We start from the raw sequence: 20,858 nt of genomic DNA, 5'->3' as shown, positions 1-20,858 counted from the left end.
AGATAGGAAGCTAAGGTAATAATGCTTAGTTTCATCCTTCTTACTACACAGTAAGTGAAAGTTGTACAGTTTATTCAGTGCAAGGTTTCTGTAGAGCATGGCTAGTAACATACATGACTAGAAAAAGCAACACAATTTTGTTTAATAAGCAACATTAGGCTTTACAAAATTTTGAATGTTTATTATTTTAATATAAAGTATTAAAGTCCAACTTTGGAATGGTGAAAAAAAAAACCCTTGCAGTGGGGTGCCCCCACACTGTGAGTGTTAAATGCTTGTTTAGTCTAAGGGGTAGAGGAACAGGTGCCATCACGTATCTTATTCCTTTGCTCCAGCAGGCTCCAGTGCTGTCCTCTTCTCCCTGATGCTTCGGGCCGTTGGCAGTCCATCGGCATAGTCACGTCCAATGCAGGGCTATTATCCTTGCATTGTACATGGAGGAGGCAGGCATGCAACCGCAGTCAGGAGTGCCTCAGAGAGGGGCTTCATGGGTGCATGGATAGAGGGAGCCTAGAGGAGTGAGGTAAGTATCCAGATAGCAAGCAATTGAGCTGCAAGTTTGAAAATGACTTGCCAGGCTTCACAAGTTTTTTTGCACAATTGCAGTAAGTCCACATTGCATGAATCCAGATCAACTTTCTTTGCAAACATTCTGCAAGTCTGCTGCAAGTTCTGGTTCAGTTATGTTGTGCAATAGTCATCCCACCACAGGGGTCACTGTGACTTGCAGAAAATGTGCAGCAAATTAACAAGACTGACAATTCAACACTGCCACAAATTTGTGGCAAGTTATCCTTGCTATCTGGGTATTAATTGACCCTGTACCTCTAGAATTAGGCAGCAGTTAACCCTTGCAGTGGGGCCCCCATTTTTTTCTTTGGCTATACTTCTCCTTTAAAAGGTTAAAAAAGAGCATCAAGCCAAGATTTTCTGTAGTTGATTTAAGTAAATATCTCCTTTTATATTGCTGTATTTAAAATATATAATTACATTTTAGTTAATTACAGTATCTCACTGGCCACACAAAATATTTACACTTTCAGCCTAATTTTGACATTTGCACTTAACTGTGTACTCACTTTTGTTGCCAGTGGTTTAGACATTAATGGCTGTGTGTTGAGTTATTTTGAGGGGACAGCAAATGTACACTGTTATACAAGCTGTACACTCACTACTTTACATTGCAGCAAAGTGTCATTTCTTCAGTGTTGTCACATGAAAAGATAAAATAAAATATTTACAAAAATGTGACGGGTGTACTCACTTTTGTGAGATATTGTAAATAAATAAAGTTTGTTTTTTTATTTCAGGAACTTACATGTGTTTATCATTACAGAGTCCTGACGTAACTGAAGATTCGGACAACAAGCTAGAATTTAATGAAGACCCTGATGTTGAGCACTGCGGGCCTGGATACAGTCTAGACCAGGATGAAGATTATTTTGAAACTAGGTCATGCTTCAGTGAAAGTCCATCTGAATTAAAAAGTGAAGTGTTTGAAAGTGTATCGGACATTGACTCAGTCTGCAGTGACACAACAGATGAACTGAACAAAAGATCTGACTGTCTTCTACTGGAAAAAAATAAATCTGTGTATTCCGATATCCAGGACGACACTCATTCAAACACATATTTCTCAAGAGACACTTTATTCAGCCAAAATGATCAATCAAAGTTCTCTTTCAGTTCACAAATACAACCCATTTTATCTCAGAAAATTCTTATATCTGATCTGAGCAGCACGGAAACAGAAGATACAGACAAGGAACTGTCCATAACAAATGATTTGCTATTCTCAGATCTAAGAACTAAGGATGATACAGAGAACAATAATGTACCTGTGAATGACCAGCATGATGTCGCAATAAGAAGAGACACACAAAGTTGTTTAGTAAATGCTTCAGCTAAACAAAAAGGAGTGAACAATATATCTCTGTCAGAAGGATGTCTATCACGTGCAAGATCAGATACTTTACCAGTTGCCTATTTAAGTGAATATCATCAAAGCCTTCCTAACATTCATTTAAAAGCCACATCTTACCATATCACAAGTCCAAAAGAATATAATAACAACGATCCAAGAATTCAGGAGACAAGTGCAATTACAAAGTCTTTCTCTACAGAAAATCTTAATCTAAATACATCTTCTATATGCCTTGATCAGTGTAATGGAATTTTAATGAGGACATCAACAGGAGAAGAAATTCAAGCTCAGGGGGCTAACTATCAAGAGGACATCCATGCCTCAAAAAACTGTAATAATAGCTCTCAAGATCACTGGACACAACAAGAGACACTTCTCGGAGATACACAACACACATTACATGTTGAATCTACAAAGGATGATGATGCAACACAACCAGATACAAGTAAAGATGCTGCTCGGAACTCATTAGTAGCCTATAAATGTAATTCTTCAGAGACAAGAACAACAACACCCATTGTGCCTCAACACAACACAAATGAAATTGATAACAAACTAAAGCATGTTAATGGAAAGGAATACAAAACATCAGGAACAGAATCAGAACTCACTAATGCAGTTACCGATTCCATTAATAAATCTGCTGTTATTATAATATCTATTCAGAGAACAGATGCCCAGTCAACACGAAACAAACTTGACGATATCAGCACTGTTGAAGAACAATGTATAGAAACATTGAATTCACAAACAAATTATTTAGACAATAATAGTGAAATATCCACTCAGGAATGTTCCAAATTTGCTTCTAAAAGAGATTTAGACACAGATACTCTGAAAAATAAAGATGAAGCCAGTGCAAAAAACAAAACTGAGGACTATAATTTCACTGAAGAAAATATAGATATGAAAGACGTACATGCAATCGATGTAGACCATGAAGTATTACAAACAAGCCAAGATATACAAGATCTTCAACAGTGGGATAACAAGTTAGATGAGCCTTGTACAGAAATTTACACTTCTCTTATTTCTGAAGAAGAAGACATGGAGATAAACAAGGAAAATCATTTAGATAGCCAGTCTACTGTGGACCTAATTGTTTCAATAAATGGACCTTGTAAGGCAGAAAATAACTCTCTGATATCTGAAACAAAAGACGTAGCATTACCTAAATCAAATAATGCAGAGGAGGAATCAAGTGTGGACCTTATAGTTTCATCAAATGCTCTTCCCTGTTTGTATAGCGAGGAAGGTTCAGACAGTTCAGAAAATCAAGAATTCAGTTTCTCAGATGATGACTTTGATGATGAAAAGGAATGTTACGACTCCTTTCATAAAGAGAGTAATATGGAGGACATTTTGTCTCCTACGCAAACATCCATTTCTGGGAGAGAAGGAGCAGAGAACATGAACGTGTCTTCTGATGCCAGAGTAAATATGGATGAGAAAACTACCTCTAATATCCCTAATGGCACTGAAAATGAAGATAACTGTGAAAAGTGTGAGCAATCTAGAAACAGCGTAAAGCTGGAAGATGACAAAATAACACATATAAGCAGTGAGCATTCAATTTTGTCTCCTGTTTCCGAGATACCAGAAGACGGCCTTGAGCCAGTCACACCAGAAAAGGACAACGAGATCAATGATAATGTTGAGTCACCAGAATTAAAAAACAACACAGAATGCAAACCTATGCAATCTCTTAAACTCCCAATTATAAGCAGTAGACAGATTGCAAATTTATGCAAAGATGACCATAACTCAGACTTATCTGATGATGATCTATATGAAAGTAGTTTTCTGTACAACAGAAGTATGCGAAAGGCCTCTGGAGCTGGAAGAATAGATATAGATAATTTTACTCGACTCAGATGCAATGTGTCTAATGTCAGTATTCCAGAACCTATTGAAAAATCGCAAAACAATGATGACCTAGACAAGCCTCAGTCTGAAAACAATGACATGAAGAGCAATAAAAATGTAGAGAGCAAAGGGTTAAAAGATAGGTTGTCTTGGGCTCATAAGTCTTTCTCCAGTCTCTTTGATTTTAAAAATCTAGAAAAAGAAAATGTGACTCAACAAACCGAGACTGACGGCAAAGAAGAAAAGAAAAAGATGAGAGCTCATCAAATGTCCTGGAGAGCACTACGAAAAAGCAAAGAAAGAGACTCGCTTAAAAGACTTAGTGTGCTAAATTTGTCAGCGCACGCCATTAGCTCAAACAAACCAAGAAAACCTTCTAGGGAGAAATTGGAACCTGGCATTGAAAACTTTGAAAACTCATCAGTGGTTCCAGACCTGCTTAGCAGTTCTCCTTCTCAAATGAGGGAAAATAACTGCACAGAATCTAAATGTGACAAAGGTACAACCACAAACTCGCAAAACCTTAGGACTGATGATATGGATAAAAGAAGCCCTCCAAAATGTGGGGCCAATCCAAGGACTTCATTTGATCAGTCTATCAGCTGCTCCACATTTAACACAAACGAGCAGCCTTTAATAAGCAAGCATTCGCCCACTACTTCTTATTCTAACATATTCTCAAATTGTGAACTAAACTCTATGCCTTGTCGACCCATGAGCCCAAAACCACAAAGCCAGTGGCCTAGTTATCAGCGTAAAAGTTTGCGTAATTCCAGGGCCAGTGCTACCTCTACGACTTCTCTTGGAAACTGCTCTCCACAGGAGGGTTATTTGGACTCACAAGAAGCATCCACAGTGTTTAAACCTTGGCCTTTGAGCTCTTTAGAAAATGAGTTCCAGAAGGAGGACAGTGGCATCAGCAGCCAGTCTCAGGCTAGCATATATACTGCTTCTTCAACAAGCGACATACTACGTGATGAAGTAAGTATCTCTTATTTGCTGAGAATATGCTGTTGAAGGGCAATATTAAAATATGCAAGGTTTTTATTGCTGTATGTGTCTCCACTAGGAAGATTTTCTCTCTCTATGCATCTTGGTGACCATCGTCCCTGGGACTGAAAGTGAGGGAGAGTATTTACCTGAGCTACAAATACTGTAGATTTTAATTAGCAAAACATGCTCACAAAAAGCATATGTAACATATAATGGATAGAGTGATAGCCTCACTCTATGCATTCTGGAATGCAGTGTCTCAGGTTACCAATAGCATACGGTATCTCGTTTGGTTCATGTGTATCTGCCAATCGATGAATGCTATCACTAACCTGAGATGCCACCAGCTTGGTGCTCCAAGTGAGACTACCTCTCAATCCATTGCGTATTGGACCTTCTGTAAGGATATTTTGGTAATTAATGTCTATATTTTGATCAGTAAGTTACTCACTCAGTGATTGAAGGGACAAAAGAGCAGGAATTGACTGTGCCTTGCCTTTTTGAACAACATTACCTATAACCTATATGTCTGTGTGTGTATCCACTTTACCACCGGAGGATTTTGCTGTCTTACGTCCAGGCCACTTTTTGCGATTCGGCACTGCGCGACTTTAACTGACAAGTGCGCGGTCATGCAACGCCGTACCCAAATGAAATTTACGTCCTTTTTTTTCTACAAACAGAGCTTTCTTTTGGTGGTATTTGATCACCTGTGCGATTTTTACTTTTTGCACTATAAACAAAAAAAGAGCGACAATTTTGAAAAAATAACAATATTTTTCAAATTTTTTTTATATGAAATTCCCCCCAAAAAATGTAAAAATCAAAATTTTTTAACATTTTAGGCCAATTTGTTTTCTGCTACATATTTTTGGTAAAAAAAAATTGCAATAAGCGTATTTTGATTGGTTTGCGCAAAAGTTATTGCGTTTACTAACTAAGGGAAAGATTTCTGTCATTTTTGGTGTTTTTTTTTTAACGAGTAATGGCGGTGATCTGCGATTTTTTTTTTGCGGGACTGCGACATTGCGGCGGACAGATCGGACCCTTGACTGACATTTTTGACACTTTTGGGGGTACCAGTGACATTACTACAGTAATCAGTGCTATACATATGCACTGTTACTGTAAATATGACACTGGCAGGGAAGGGGTTAATTTTTATTGGTGATCAAGGGGTTAATGTATGCCTGGTGCTTACTAATGTGTGTGGGGGGGAGGTGACCGAGGGACACAGGGACAGATCGCAGGTTCAGCTAGGGTGCTAAGCTAAGGTGCAGCTTCACTTAGGAGATCCGCCCGCTTTGTTTACACAAGCGGGCGGATCTCCACACTCTATTCCCCGACGATCAGGGAAGAGCCGCGGTAATCACCGCCGCTCCTCCCCTGGCCCGACTCCCGCTGTAACTGAATACAGCAGGAGCGAGCCTCCGGTGGCGTGCGATAACTAACCACTTTGCCGCAGTACAGTCAACATAACTGGTCGGCAAGTGGTTAAATAATAGAAGGATCCTGTGATTCTGCAGAAAATGGGAAAAATTAATTCTACTTTGGAACCTTTATTGCAAGTGGAAGTAAAGTCTTTGTTTTAAAAAAAAAATGCTGCTTTTTTATGACAGAAGAGACTGTGTAGGTCTATTCTGCCATATAAGCTTCCACCTGCCTGTCAGCAGTGGGCAGCTCAGTGTACAGTCTTGACATGAGTGTATGGTGGAAAAACTCCCCTACGCATGCACAGAAGTCACATCATTTGGCCCAGCCAAACAGAAGGTTGAAGAACACACCTAATGGAAGAGTGGGAGAAGACGGAAGCATTGGTGATAGAGTAGAGCAGTGATGGAAGTGATAAAGAGAGGAATGCTTTCTTAGGTAAATCTGCCAAAATGTGCGCATACTTGCACAATATAGCAACAACCTCCTGGAGGCTCCAAGTCTTGAAATTATTCTGGTGATTTGCTTCTAGTTTAAGCGCTGTTGATAGAATTTTTACATTATTTTTATTGTGGGGAATTTTGGAAGGTTTCCATGTGGTCAGCTGATTTGAAATTCTCTTGAAAAAAATAATTATTCCAATTTTGAGTGCAGTAACTGCAGTTCTCCATTGTTTGAAGTAGAGGGAAAATTTAAATAATTAAGTTGTCACCAGAACAGGAATAGAAGGGAAATCTTCGAACGTGGGCATCATTTCTGTGACAACTGTCCAAGAATGGATTTTCACTCACTTCCTGTCTACATGAAAGGAAGGGAAGGGAATGGGACACAGATGGCAAGAAACCTTACAGGAGTTTCAGCTATTCCCTAACAAAATATGTTTAGATATACTTTAATGAATGAGCTAGTTACCCATATCATTCTAAATGCAAGGCAAGGGACTGGACATTTATTTTATACAAAATGATTGTTTTATTTAAGAGATATTGGAAAGTATTTGAAATACTGCAGCTCTTTCCTAGCTTTGGGAATAGTTTTTTGGTTTATGCTGTGTTCAGCTATGAATGTACAGCGCATGAAATGTACGATACCACCAATACATGTGGATACAGTGATCTGTACAAGGCAGCATTTAAAATAGGTTATAGGCTCATTGACACTAGGTGCACTGGGACCCTGTTGCAGTGGTGCGCACTGAAAAAAAAAAATACTGCATGCAGCACTTACTGTATTTCAGTACAGCGCGATGCATGGGAAATTATCACGTAGTGATACAGCTGTGTGAATTTGAAGTGTTACTAAACCCAGGACCCTGCATTCATTATATCTGGTCTCCCACAATACACAGAACATAGAAAAACAACCATTTTAGTAAATATGAACTGCTAAATACCTTTTCTCATCAGCAGTATAGTCTATCAGTGCCTGGTTAAAGCTTGTAGGAGGAGTTTTCATGCTGCACTGGCTGTCCTATCAGGACCCCTGACCCTTTGTCTGAAAAGTGCTGATTGGCCCTATGGTGATCACATGCACTCTCCCAAGAAAAAAAAAAAACTCTATAGCAATATACACCAAACTGAGCATGTGCAGCGTAAATCCAGTAACTCTGTCTTATCCGCACATGTTTTTGGGGACAATGCAAGAAGAGGAGAATCTGTGCATACAGGATCAATCAGCCTTTTTACACAATGCAGAGGATTAACCCCTTAGGTTTCATAGTGAGTATAACAAGCATTCTTTACTGCATATACACACTGATTTTACTGTTGTGGGTTTAGTAACACTTTAACTTAATGAAGTACAGACATAAACATTTTAAACAGTGTGGTGCACTGGGATCAATGCATGAGCACTCTTCCTTCCACAGCACATGAGCAGCCATGCATTCAGAATGTCTATCTGGTGTGAATTAGCCCTAATTGATTTTAAAAATGCTCTTAATGGCTGTGCAAACTAGACTGAACTCCAGTGCTCAGGAGTGTTTCTGTAGATAGCTGTTCGTATAAGGAACTCTACAATATATAATGGTTATTAGTTATAAGACCAGCGCCATTATAAAGCAGCAAATGATGCAGCAGTGTGCTATCTTTAATTTAAGAAAATCTGTTAAATGTTCTTGAAATGCATACATATCTTCTATCTGAATTATCTGGCAATGCTATTCCTGGCTGGATATACAGCAGACACAAGTTTTAATAGTGAGGTTCCTGTGCTCCTAAACCCTATGTCTAGATAACATTGTATATCCTCATCCACCAGAGCGATAAGTGAATTCAGAGCTTTAGCCTTATGATTAAGCTACCAGTAGATGGCATAAGTGGTCAGTAAAATTACTGGGAAAAGTAATGAACTTCTGAATAGGCCCCTAAAAGAATCAGCATGGGATTCTATATTAAATTGTATGACCCAAATGACAATATTTTGATCGTGTATTTCATGCTGTTAGAAGTAAAAGAACATATTTACATAAAAAAATGTTTAGCATGATGTTAACTATTTTTATTTTGCTCTAACAGCACAATTTTTGGAATATAATGCTATTACCATATATTCTGAGACCAACCAAAATTTAATAAATACCAGCCAGATTGCATGGGGCCCTTTTATGTGGATTCTTATAGCAGTGACAAAGTATGCTATGGCAGACAAAATGTATATTTAAATTTGGTAGATGCTGATAAAATGAATAGCCCCCCGGATTTCTTTATCTCTTGAGGACTGCTGTGACTTCTGTTCTCCCAAGAGAAACCTTTCTGCTTCAGCACACTTTGGAGTCATGTGCTTCCTATTGCAGCAGAAGGTACCATTCCTTACTCCTCAATAAAAAATAGGAGATTGGAGGGTGAGACGAGTAAAATGGAGAGCGTGATAGCCATTTATAATGGTCGTTACAGATTGGCAGTACTGGTCTACTAACAGATATGCAGTACTGATCTAGTCTAGGTTTCCAGCTGTTTTGGACTCATTCACACTAACCATGGCCCACCCAACTTTGACTGCAGCTTCCTCAATAATGGGTACTTCATGGTACCGGAACATTCATGTGTCTCTTTCCAAAAATTCTTCTATTCCCAAAAGACTACTAAAGTTAAATGTAAACTATATGCAAAGCTGACCGTTGAAGCATGCTGAAAGCACATGGCTCTCTATGTGTCAACTCATAGAGTCTCACAGTGCTAGAAATGTGAAATTTGGGGTCAAAACTCTCAAAAATTGGTTGAAAGTCAACATTTATTTATAGTGTAAGCCTTTAACGGTACACAACAAGTCTGCTAAAATCTTTCTTTGGTGATTTATGCTACAGAATGAAGTGGATGCCAAGGCACCAGGACAAAGGCATAGTTTAATAGAGAAACCCACTTGAGTAAATGCAATAAAAAAGTGTCTTCTAAAATCAGGTCACATGATCCTGCCATTATGACTCATACTAAAAAAAATGCAACCTAGAAAAAGATCATTGCAGAGGCTCTAAATGGTAAATGTGGTGTTGTTTCCTGGCACAGGAAGATTTGCTCTGCAAAATACTCACTAGACATGGCATAGAGAGCTAAAATGCTGTAAGGACATAGCAAGAGAAAAAGGGGCAACAATGTCACTAGAGGGTCTACCACCAAAAATAACTCTAAATTAGCCTTTCTCAACTTTTTTGTCATGGAGGAATCTTTGAAATCATTTTCAAGTCCTGGAGAACTCTTGCTAAAATGAATATATCCACAGCTTGTGGTACATTTGCGTGATCAGTAAGTTGCGGAATGTTTAAAAAAAATGAATAATAAAATTAATATAAAATAAAATTAATAATAATTAATAAAGAATGAATGTGGTGTTCCTAGATTATTTGACACAAAGAATAGTTAAAAAAAAAATATAACACCACCAGCAGTATACCACAAAATTAATTTCAATAATAATCTGGAAATTAAATGAATATAGTATGAAAAGAAATACAGACAGTGAAAATTGTGTTGTCCACCAACATCAATGTTCAGTGTAGGAATGATCCCTTACACAAAAAAATGTCCTCCTTGTATTGTTGGTCATTATAGGTGTAAGGTCAATTCTCTACTGTCCTCTGCCCAAGAAACCCCTAGCAACCTCAAAAGGAGCCCTGGCTCAGAAAGGCTGCTCTAAATCATGGTGGCAGTACAGCTCTTATACATTGTTAGAAACAAAATTTAGTGATTAATATCAACAATTTTGGCTGCACGACAGTATTGTAAAAAGTAAGGTTTATTGTTTAGTCATAAAGTTTGCTACAATATAAAAACAATTCCCTTGACTTCTACTTTAACATCATTAAGGCTGCATTCACACCTGAGCGGAACGATTTTCAGGCGTTTTTATTTTACCGTTTTTTTAGAAGTGTATTACAAGCCTTTGAGAAGTGTCTTCCAAGCATTTTACAGCTTCAGGTGTTTTTGTTTAGCTAACGGTAAGGACTGGGGAGAGGTGAGGTGGTCAGAGAAGAGGGGTGGAGTGCTGCTGTTGAGACGCACAAAAAAATGCTTATGTCGCCCTATTTCAGGCATTCCGATTGAAGCCTATGGGGCCCTATCTGCCTTGTGTGTTTTTTTGAGCAACAGGCATTTTGCTACAGGCGACAGAACGCTCAGATGTGAACAGGGGCCATTAAAATGAATGGGATTTGCCTTGTTAAATGTTTTGGAGCTTCACGCTTGAAGCAGAAAATCGCTCAGGTGTGAATAGGGCCTAAGGTGAGTGTCTGCACAACTTGATCTTACATAGTTTTTACTTAATGCTGATGAAAACAGGATAATAGACCAAATCAAACAACACCTATAAAGATGCAAAGAGAGAAAATACTTCAGAAGAGGAAGACCTCTGAGCTGCTGGTTTTCACTTTCCCTAACACCGACACAACCAATAAAACTTCCACATTACCCCTGCTGGCCTCTGCTGGATGCAGGAAGAACTCAGAGAAAAGAAAGACTCAATCACTCTACAGGAGCTTCAGCTGTGACGACCTATGGGTAAATCAGACAAAGCAGTCAATGAATGTAAACAAGTCAGGAATCTCTATTTCCGCACAAAGCCCAAGGAAGAACACACAAGTAAGAATGACATCCATCCTCTTGATCTGTCCTCTTGTCACTGCTCTCCTGTCTTTGCATGCTGCTTCTATTCTATGACAAAAGCAAATCTTTTACTTGCACCTGCTTTTAAGTGACAAACGTTCACAGCTAAAACATGGGTGTGGATGGGTAGATAAGGGTGGCGTTTACGCGGAGGTGGGGCTTACAGCCATGCTAAAATTAAAATTTTGGTAAACTTTCTTTGCCAGATCCCTGAACAGAAACTTCAAGTTGGCTTACATAAAATAGTTTTATTAACTTTGAAGGACTGATTTTTAAATATTTCAGGCCCCTATCAGAACTGAAATATTTAAAATAATGGCAGCATAGTAGGGAGCAATAGCTACAGATGACTTTCTGTACATTAGTGATGAGCTCCGGTGTGTTTGGGTTCTAGTCTGAACCGACCTGAGGGAGCCCACCAGGAAGCTGTCACCTGTACTGGGTCAATGAAATGCGGCCAAGGCATTCCCTGATTAAGATTGGCCCAGTACAGTAACGGCTTACCAGCAGATTCACTCAGGTGGGTTTGGACTAGGATCTGAACACAGCTGAAATCCCCCCCACTGTCAAATAGTGCCATACGTAATTTCAGCTGTCGCCTTAAAGCCTCACTTAGGGTATATGGGCAGCTTACTTACAGACTACTTAGCATCATACCTTCAACTGAGATGGGAAAGAGGGGTGCAGTTTAATGCAAAATAGAGGCAGTTACAAACAAGATAGGGTCTGTAGGTTTGTTCTTAAGTTGAATTTGTTTCTAAGTCGTAACTGGTACATTTTTTAATTGTAGCCCCAGCCAAAAGAATAATTTTTAAGTTTTTTGAATAGCATAGGGAAGGATTAACACCCTTGTCCCATTTGTTTTGCTGTCTGTACCTCTGTTCAAAAGATTTCACCTCACTTTCTGTCCCTATGACAACTGGATTTTGAAAATTTTGGGTTGTTGTGGAATCAAGGATTGGTGATAAAGCTCCAGTGGAGACACCTTTGTTCCATGAGAACTCTTACAGGAGTGAATTTCCCTTCCTAGGGTTAGATTTATCTTCACTTCCTGTTGTCTCCCTCCGCTTATAAGTAGGAGTCATTTGTAAGTCAGATGTTTGTAACCCAGGGACTGCCTGTATTAAGACAAAGGATACTGATCATCAAATGGACTAGTTTACGGTCCGCCAAACTTTAGGGGGCCTAGTGGGAGTAAACAATGCCTGATCTTTAGTATTAGGGGGAGAAATAGTGTCAGTGGAATGACTAGTGCCATATTTTTGTTGTCCATTGAAGGAATTATGCCCCATCGTTGGTGACAGTGGAAAGAATAGTGCTGCACTGTTGGTGTCAGTGGCAGGAATTATACCCCATTGTTGGTGTCAGTGGCAGGAATAATGCCTCAAGGGCTGGATAAAGGCAAGCAGAGGGATACATCCCAGGGCCGCAGTTTGGAGACCACTGCTTTAGAGTAACATCTGAAAGGAACTAAGGGAATATTTTAGAGGTTAGATATTATAATAGCAACATACAGTAGATCAGACTAAACAGGATGGAAAGCTGAGGACTTGGTTCTAAAAGAGGGCCAGTCCCTCTAAGAAGGGAATGGTTGAGAGTTATGCAGTTGCAAGCTGAAAAACTTCAACTAATCTTATTGTTATTTGTTCAGATTAAATTATTATTGGATTTGTGGAACAATGCTTTGCTCTAGTTTAGTGGTCCTTTTAAATTAATAGAGTATTTGCTGAATAGAAAGCACTAAAAATTCTGCCAATTTTTTTTTTTAGAAATTTGAAGTCGTTGTTTAAACAATAGCCATCAAATAATTTTTTCCTCCATAGGAGATGGCCTGCAAGGTATAGAGATTCAAATTTAGCTGCATCATACATTTACATGCATCAATATTCTTATACCTTAATAGCACTCAGAATGCTGGACAATGGTTACCAGAGGCAACATTTTCATTGTCACTATTTTTGCAGGAAAAAGTGTGTCCAGACCTCAACAAAAAATGTCCATACTGACTTCTAAACAAAATTTGCATTTTTAAAACTAATAATTTGTCCCCATGACAAATTTAGATTAAAAGATCTAGATTCAGACAGCATAAAATTTATGGAAACAATGCAGTGTTGTGCAGAGGATAAACTAGTATATACAAAACATCTGGGTATTATGAAATGGAGGAATTAAACTGGTTGGAGATTATAGATGTGGGCTGGTGCAACTATATCATACAGTTTGCATGCTAGCAGTAAACCTTTTTATAGAAGAAAAAAAAAAGGAGTCATTTATGTAGATTTTCAGAAGACCATAAACGGCAAAAATTACAGAAACTGAGACAAATACACTATATATATATATATATATATATATATATATATATATATATATATATATTAGAAGAAATATGGTGATTGAGGTCATACAATTGATAATTTTGAAGATATATTTTAGCTATAGCTTTCTCATGTAAAAAAAAAGAAGGCTGTTCCGAGGATGCAATCCTCATGCTGACTTTATTCTTGTTACTGGAACAAGCTTTGGTGTCTGGAACTTCCATTATACAAATGCTGGTTCAGGATCACTGACTCACCAGGCAGTGAAGAAAGGAGAAGCAGGATAGTGCCAGAATTTGTACCTTTAAGATAGCAATGGCAGCTCTCATATTTTTACCCTGACAAGATTCCCTTTAACAAAGCACTTCAATGACATTGGTCATTGTGGCCAGAAATTGATGGATAGTCCAACAACCATTGCACATCAGGGTTGGGGTTCAAAGGGGGAAACATGCCACTGATGTGTCCTAAACTGCCATTCAATTCATAGAGACAATATTAGTGGAATATTTTCATAGGAAATAACTGGGACCAAACTGTATTAACAAATATTTGAATTAGTCAGTGTAAATTGAGGGATTCTACTGTATTTGCTGATAATAAAGCTTTCTTGCTACTATCGCAGACATAAAGCAAACATCAATTCATAGTTTATATTTTATTTTAGTGAAACCTACCAAGTTTCACAGTTTCTGTCCTCTCTTTTGGGTGGCAAGAGAAGCTTTCCGCATTCCATGGCGGCTCACAAAAGTTACATCTTGTTATAGAGATTAACTATTCATCCAGTTTTTCCAAGCAGTGGTGGTGATGGTGGCAGAATATATCTTTTGAAGATGCATCACATATACATATGTGTATCTTTGTCAACTTAAATTAGAACTATAGCCAGAGTGTGGACATTAACATATTTACATTTTGCTAATAAGTAATCAAAAAACATTAAAACAAGCAATAGCTGTTCTCTGTAACTACAGACACTGTGGAGTAATTCATCCTTACGTTTTATGCAGCATTTACCCCTGAAGCATTGTTTGGATTTGCCTGTTCCTGGTGTTAACGACCCTCTAACCTCTAATTCTGTCTGACACACCAAGGCTTTTTATTTGTTGTTATTTATTCACATCCAGCAGAGCAAATAACAGCCTTTATAATAAGCAATATCAAACAGGGGCAAATAACAGTTACACCAATAACACAGTTTGCAAACAAGATATTGTAAAAACCACTTGTGAAGGGTTGTGAAACCTGGTTCAAGGGCAAAGTTTATAGGCCTTAGGCCCTGATTAAAGAGAATGCCCTGAATATAGGAGATATACACACAGGTGCTATAAAACACAGCCCCTTCTAATCCCCCCTCCCACTAGCCAGAGGTAAATGCAAACTGGTGGCCAGTGTTGGGTCCTAAGATCTACACTAGAGCATACTAAAGAGAGTTTTTTATTCCAAAGGGAAAACTTTATGAAAAACAAATCCCATGGGTTCCCATATGTGGTGGTGCTGTCCTTTTAGATTATAGCAAGATTATAGCAAAGATTGTGCCCCAAGGACTTTCACCACTCTGAAGTCCATCAAGAACTTCCCTCCCTTTCATGGTTCTCCCTTCTGCTCAGCAGCCCCTCTCCCTGGAACATGTAGTCAAGCATAGTTCCTATTTCATTCACGCTGCCTTCCTGGGGACTACATTTCCCACCATTTCTTGCAGCTCTCATCAACCTGGGGACCAACTTTTCCTCTTCATGTGTCGCCTGCAGACAATAACAGTTCTACCTTCTCCTGCGGCGCCAGCTTCTTACCTTCTCTCTCCTTCCCGTCTAGTCCTAATGCGGTTGGGGGAAAGATGACAGCAGCAGCTGTGGGGATTGCCCTGTAAGCACCAGCCCAGGCCATGCAGCCAACAAATAGGCAGGCGCTGCTAGCCGAGCTACATTTAAAAAAAAAAAGTGTTGAAGTCTTGCAAGTCAGGTCTTAGCACTCTGCACTCTCCCCTATTCCTTGTCACCTACTCTGTATTAACATAATGATTAGAGGGCTGGAAGGCGGGCAAGTTACTGCAAGTTGGGGGGTAGCAAAGCAAGCTAGAGAGAAAATGAAAAAAAAGTGGTTTTACTGTAAACTTTGAGGATAGATTTCTTCACAGTACCTTCAGTTACAGAGGTCAGTGAGGACTATTTACTGCTTGGTAATATATGTAATATGTAAATATCCATAGCCTGGCCACAGTCCTAGTTTAAAGTAAAACCTTCTCAAACCTGAAATATATCAACTGAGCATATGATGAAAAAAATAAACATAAGCAGAGATTCCTTTCACCCAACACAATAAAGCACTTGCAGGATGGCCAGCAGGTGGAAGTAAGGAATGCCTAACTTGACACACACACAGGAAAATGCGTGATTTGCAGGTAAACATAGCTGTCATTATTTTGGAATCTACTCACTGTTGCAACTCTAGTTTTCTACTTATGCATTTTTGTCATATGATCAGGTCAAATTTCCAAGGTTTGTGACAGGTTCACTTTGAGGATGGATTTTACATTTATAAAATAAATGGTATATTATTTACACCCTGCTGCCTTGCAGTTAGTGTTCTGCAGTAGTTTTGTACAGTTCTCTAATTGTTAGATAGTTACATAGCTAATCAGGTTGAAAAAGGTCCACCCAGTTCAACCCACAGAGAAAAAAAACACACACATACAAACCTCCATACAGATAATCTTATACCCACAGTTGATCGCAGAGATATGCAAACTGTGGCCTTCCAGCTAGTGCACAACTACAAGTCCCATCATGCCTCTGCCTATGGGTGTCAAGCTTGTGGCTATCAGAGTCTTGCTATGCCTCATGGGATTTGTAGTTCTACAACATCTGGAGGGCCACAGTTTGCATATCCCCGATCTAGAGGAAGGAAAAAAAAACAAAACAATAAAGCATGATCCAATTTGCTCCAGCAGGGGAAAAGATTCCTTCCTGATCCCACGAGAGGCAAATGGATGTTCCCTGGATCAACTTTACCTATAAACATTAGTATCCAGTTTTATATTGTGCATTTAGAAAATAATCTAGGCTTTTTTCAAATCAACCTTCTGAGCTGGAAAGAACCAATTCTTGAGGGAGTCTATTCCACATTTTCAAAGCTATTACTGTGAAGAAGCCTTTTAGTATTTGGAGGTAAATATCGTCTTCTTCCAGACATAAAGAGTGCCCCCTTTGCGGTCCCCTGTGATGACCCTAAAGTGAATAACTATACATTAAGTTCACTATATGGACCCCTTATGCATTTATACAAGTTGATCATATGCCAAGTTAATGGAGCATTGAAACCTGGATCTAAGGAATATGCTGTTGTTGCCCATGGCAGCCAGACAGATGCCTTGTTTCATTTTTTGCTCTACATTGGAGACTCTAATGAGTTGTTATGGCAACATCTTCTCTATCCTCCATTGAACTAATATAGGCTTTTTATAGTTACATAGTTAATACTCATCTTATCTGCTTCAGAAGAAGAGGGGGGAAATCCAGTAGATTTCTTATAAAAAGACCTTGAATTAAACAAAAATGATGTCGTGACCAGGGTTTTTTTACCTCAGAAAAATAAGTGCAGGTATTCAATTCAAAAGGTTTGCAGCACTCATGCTATATAAATAAACCAGATCAAGGGGGTGAACCATGCCCGGGTACAGTTAAAACTGCCAGTACACTTAGTCAAATTCCAGCAGTGTTGTGCCAAATTTTATTTCTGATGGCCCACAAACATAGAGACATGGTTCAAGTGCCAAACTGTTGTCATTGAATGATCTTTTCATGAATGTATATGTGCAGGTTTATGCAACAGAGCAGATCAAGCAGAAAACTTCCAGATGACTGTTTTCAGGAGAAATTGTCACTCTAAATGGGAAGCCTAAACAGATCCATACAAATGATGAGACTGATGAAAGTCATCTTATGTAAAAGCAAATGAAGATCACCATAGCTTATGGGGAATATTCTATTTATTTATTTATTTACAGGAAAGTTGCTGACAGAGCATAAGGATGTACACATTTTGGGGTTCTATTAGCACCATTTTCTAGTGGTAAAATGTAAACATTTTACTGGATGAAAATTCATTTTAAGTAGACATTCCATTCATTCCTGTGAGATTAGTTGACTTCTATGCACTGCAGCTTAGCACGAAAAAGAACATGTAACATTCACGCTTGATAAGCAAGCCCATAGCAATGAATGGTGAATACAAAACAACACATGTATTTTTTCTTCCAAAGTTTTGTGCATGTGCACCATGGAAAATCTCTAATCAAATTGTTTATCCCTAACTTTGAGGAACGTGTTAAATCCACATTAAAACATGCATAAACCCAAACAGCACATTTTGTAGATGTTTCAGTGCATAGGTGTAAAACAGGGGTCTTCAAACTATGGCCCTCCAGCTGTTCAGGAACTACAATTCCCATCATGCCTAGTCATGTCTGTGAATGTCAGAGTGTTACAATGCCCTCGTGGGATGTGTAGTTCCTCAACAGCTGGAGGGCCGTAGTTTGGGGATCCCTGGTGTAAAAGAACACTATGCCTAAACAATGAAAGTGCAGTGGCACCAAGGGATGAAGTCCAGTTAAAGTCACTTGCAGTGTGTAATCCCCACTATGAGCAGTAGTGGAAATATAAGTATCAGTAGTGGAGAGCCTACATTTTATGCCTATACACATGGTTGTGCACAGGAGATTTGCAACAGTATACTCAACCATACAGATCAACCATACATTCCTGATACACTTTTATTTAACATAACAGGGAAGGTTGTTAACATAATTAGTGTATCTATTGGGTATACAGTACATTTATATTTATTGGAGATGTTGATATTGTTGTATGCTAGTGACATTGCCTTCTAAGATACAGCAGACAATATAATTTAAGAATAGCAAGTAGGGTGCTAGTATTTTAGCCCCAAGCATATGTCATGCATTAAAAGGCACTCTTATTTTATTATACCTATTATCATACCTTTGGCATGGGCCAATATGTTGCCTGCACTGCGTGTTTTACCGCACAGAACCCCAAAAGTACAGGAGGGATTTAAGACAAAGGGAGCCAGGCGGTCAGGATGGGGGGGAGCCCTTCCATTCACTGCTAATCATCTGGAAGATGTTTTTATTCCATATTATGAGGTTAGGTTGTGCTACTAAAGTTGGTATTCTGAGTTATGGAGCGGAGCAGTGAGACCATTGTTTAATGTGCTATAGAATGTAAGTGAAATAGGCAGCTATGCCCATCTAATATAATATAGGTGGTCTACAGGTGCCAGATAGACAGAGACTCCGGGTAGGTGGCACCATTGAAACAGGTCCTCGAATAGGAGAAGAGTATCAAAGCTGGCATACAACCCGTTTCCTTGTACAGTACAGGGTTGTGCTATGTGTATTCTCCTCTGTAATTTATTTAGAAACAGGGCAATGTCCTATATTAACCAATCAAAAATAAAATTTCAATATACTTTCTAAACTGATGACAGCTGTAGTCTGATTGGTTGGTATAGTTCCTGCATATTAGTCTTTATTAGTCCCTATACGACAGGGGGTCTTCAAACTATGGCCCTCCAGTTGTTCAGGAACTACAATGCCCATCATGCCTTGTCATGTCTGTGAATGTCAGAGTTTTACAATGCCTCATGGGACGTGTAGTTCCTCAACAGCTAGAGGGCCGTAGTTTGAGGATCCCTGCATAAGACATATACACATTCTACAATACCTCTATGTTTTGCAGTCTCTTCTCCTCCTTAAACTAGTTTGTTGTGCACAGGTAGCAAAGATCATTACTAACATTTCTCTGTTTTCTTGTTGTTTATATTCCTGATTTTATTTAACACATTGTTCTTTCCAATGAACTAATATTCAATAACATTTTTTATATGTCACTCTACATGGCATTTTATGTACCATAGGGTGGGTTGGATGGAAGGGTTGGTTGGATGGAAGGGTGGGTTGGATGGAAAGGTGGGATTGGAGAAAAGCCTTACTCTTCTTTTCCTTCTTAGGTAAGAATGAATGGAAGTAAGTCCACCATACCATATGAAATTTTTCGCTTCCTTCCTTTGAAACTACACTCGTTTTCTCAAAGCACACCAACCAGGCTGGATCTTGTGGGTTGTGGCAGACGGGTTACATTTCCAGGTAGGTTAACAAAGAGACATAGTTAACTAGGTTGTAAAAAAAACATACAGTATCTGTTAAGTTTAACCTTTAACAACTTTAGTAGCTTTGTTCCAGAATATTTCTTTTTACATTTACTTTAAGTGAACCTAAAAGCAGAAAGTGAATTCGTGATCTCCTGTCTCCCACTCTGCACACTGTCAGGAAAAAATAACCCAGACAGGCCACCGATTCCATGCTTAACACCGTAGCTAAGAAATTAAAAATGTGAGAAGCATGAGCATTGATTGGCTGCCCTTGGCTGATTCCCCAAGCAATGCATCTGTCGCTCTAGGTCGTGTTCCCTGTATTCTCAGCTTTAGGGGAGAAGTATCAGGGAATCACTACCCTAATGGATCTGGATGGACAGCAGTCGGAATGACAAGGAGCGATTGCAGCATGCCATTTAGTCAGCCCGCCCCTTGCCATAACTATTTGCTTATATACAAGTATGTGTGATGAAACAATAATGATAAACTTTAATTTTACTATTAATATTATGGTTTGTTATATCATCACTATGGCCAGATGTGTACGATATGTAAAAGAATTAAAGCAGAAAGCCAACTTTTTTTTTTTTTTTTAGTTTTGGATAAAATGAACTAGGTTTAAAACATTTGTTTTTTTTTTGTTTTGTTTTTTTGCTGTTCTTGTCACTTCTGGTGACATTTATTTTGTCTTCCAGTTGGGTTATAGGGGCTGGAAGTCAGAAGAATTTGTTGTAAGACACAAAAAAAAAAAAAAACATTTTTATTGGCAGATTGGGGAAGGATCAAAATATTAGTCAGGATCCTGTTGCTGTTCCATCAAGGAAATATTGTCCTTCCTTTTGTATCATCAAGAAAGGAAGTAGTGGGAAATCTCTTCAGTAGGGACAGTAATAGTCATTATAATTTAAGTACCCTCTATCCACTTTGTACAAAACCTAAAATAATGCTGTAGCCAAAGTTCCACTTTATCAATCAGCCTGGTTGAGTCCCCGTTCACACTAAGGCGACCTGTGAGGCGACCTGGTCGCCTCACAGGTCGCCGTAGGTCGCCTT

At 38.8% G+C, this 20,858-nt stretch overlaps 1 protein-coding gene across 3 annotated transcripts in view; it reads left to right on the top strand.

The window, feature by feature from the left end:
- The window catches only part of ARHGEF4 (Rho guanine nucleotide exchange factor 4), a 237,609-nt gene that overhangs the window by 106,318 nt on the left and 110,433 nt on the right, over positions 1 to 20,858 (top strand). For 2 of the 3 annotated variants that reach the window (XM_082252193.1, XM_082252194.1), the window contains exons 2-4: positions 1,337 to 4,771; positions 10,987 to 11,286; positions 19,662 to 19,797. In XM_082252193.1, coding sequence (XP_082108319.1) covers positions 1,337 to 4,771; positions 10,987 to 11,286; positions 19,662 to 19,797 — 3,871 coding nt within the window. The remainder of the gene's footprint in view (positions 1 to 1,336; positions 4,772 to 10,986; positions 11,287 to 19,661; positions 19,798 to 20,858) is intronic. The other variant, XM_082252195.1, reaches the window with a different exon arrangement.

The sequence above is a fragment of the Pelophylax lessonae genome (genome assembly GCF_965119305.1).
Source record: "Pelophylax lessonae genome assembly, chromosome: 3".
Lineage (NCBI taxonomy): Eukaryota > Metazoa > Chordata > Amphibia > Anura > Ranidae > Pelophylax > Pelophylax lessonae.
This window is presented reverse-complemented; position numbering and strand designations above follow the sequence as displayed.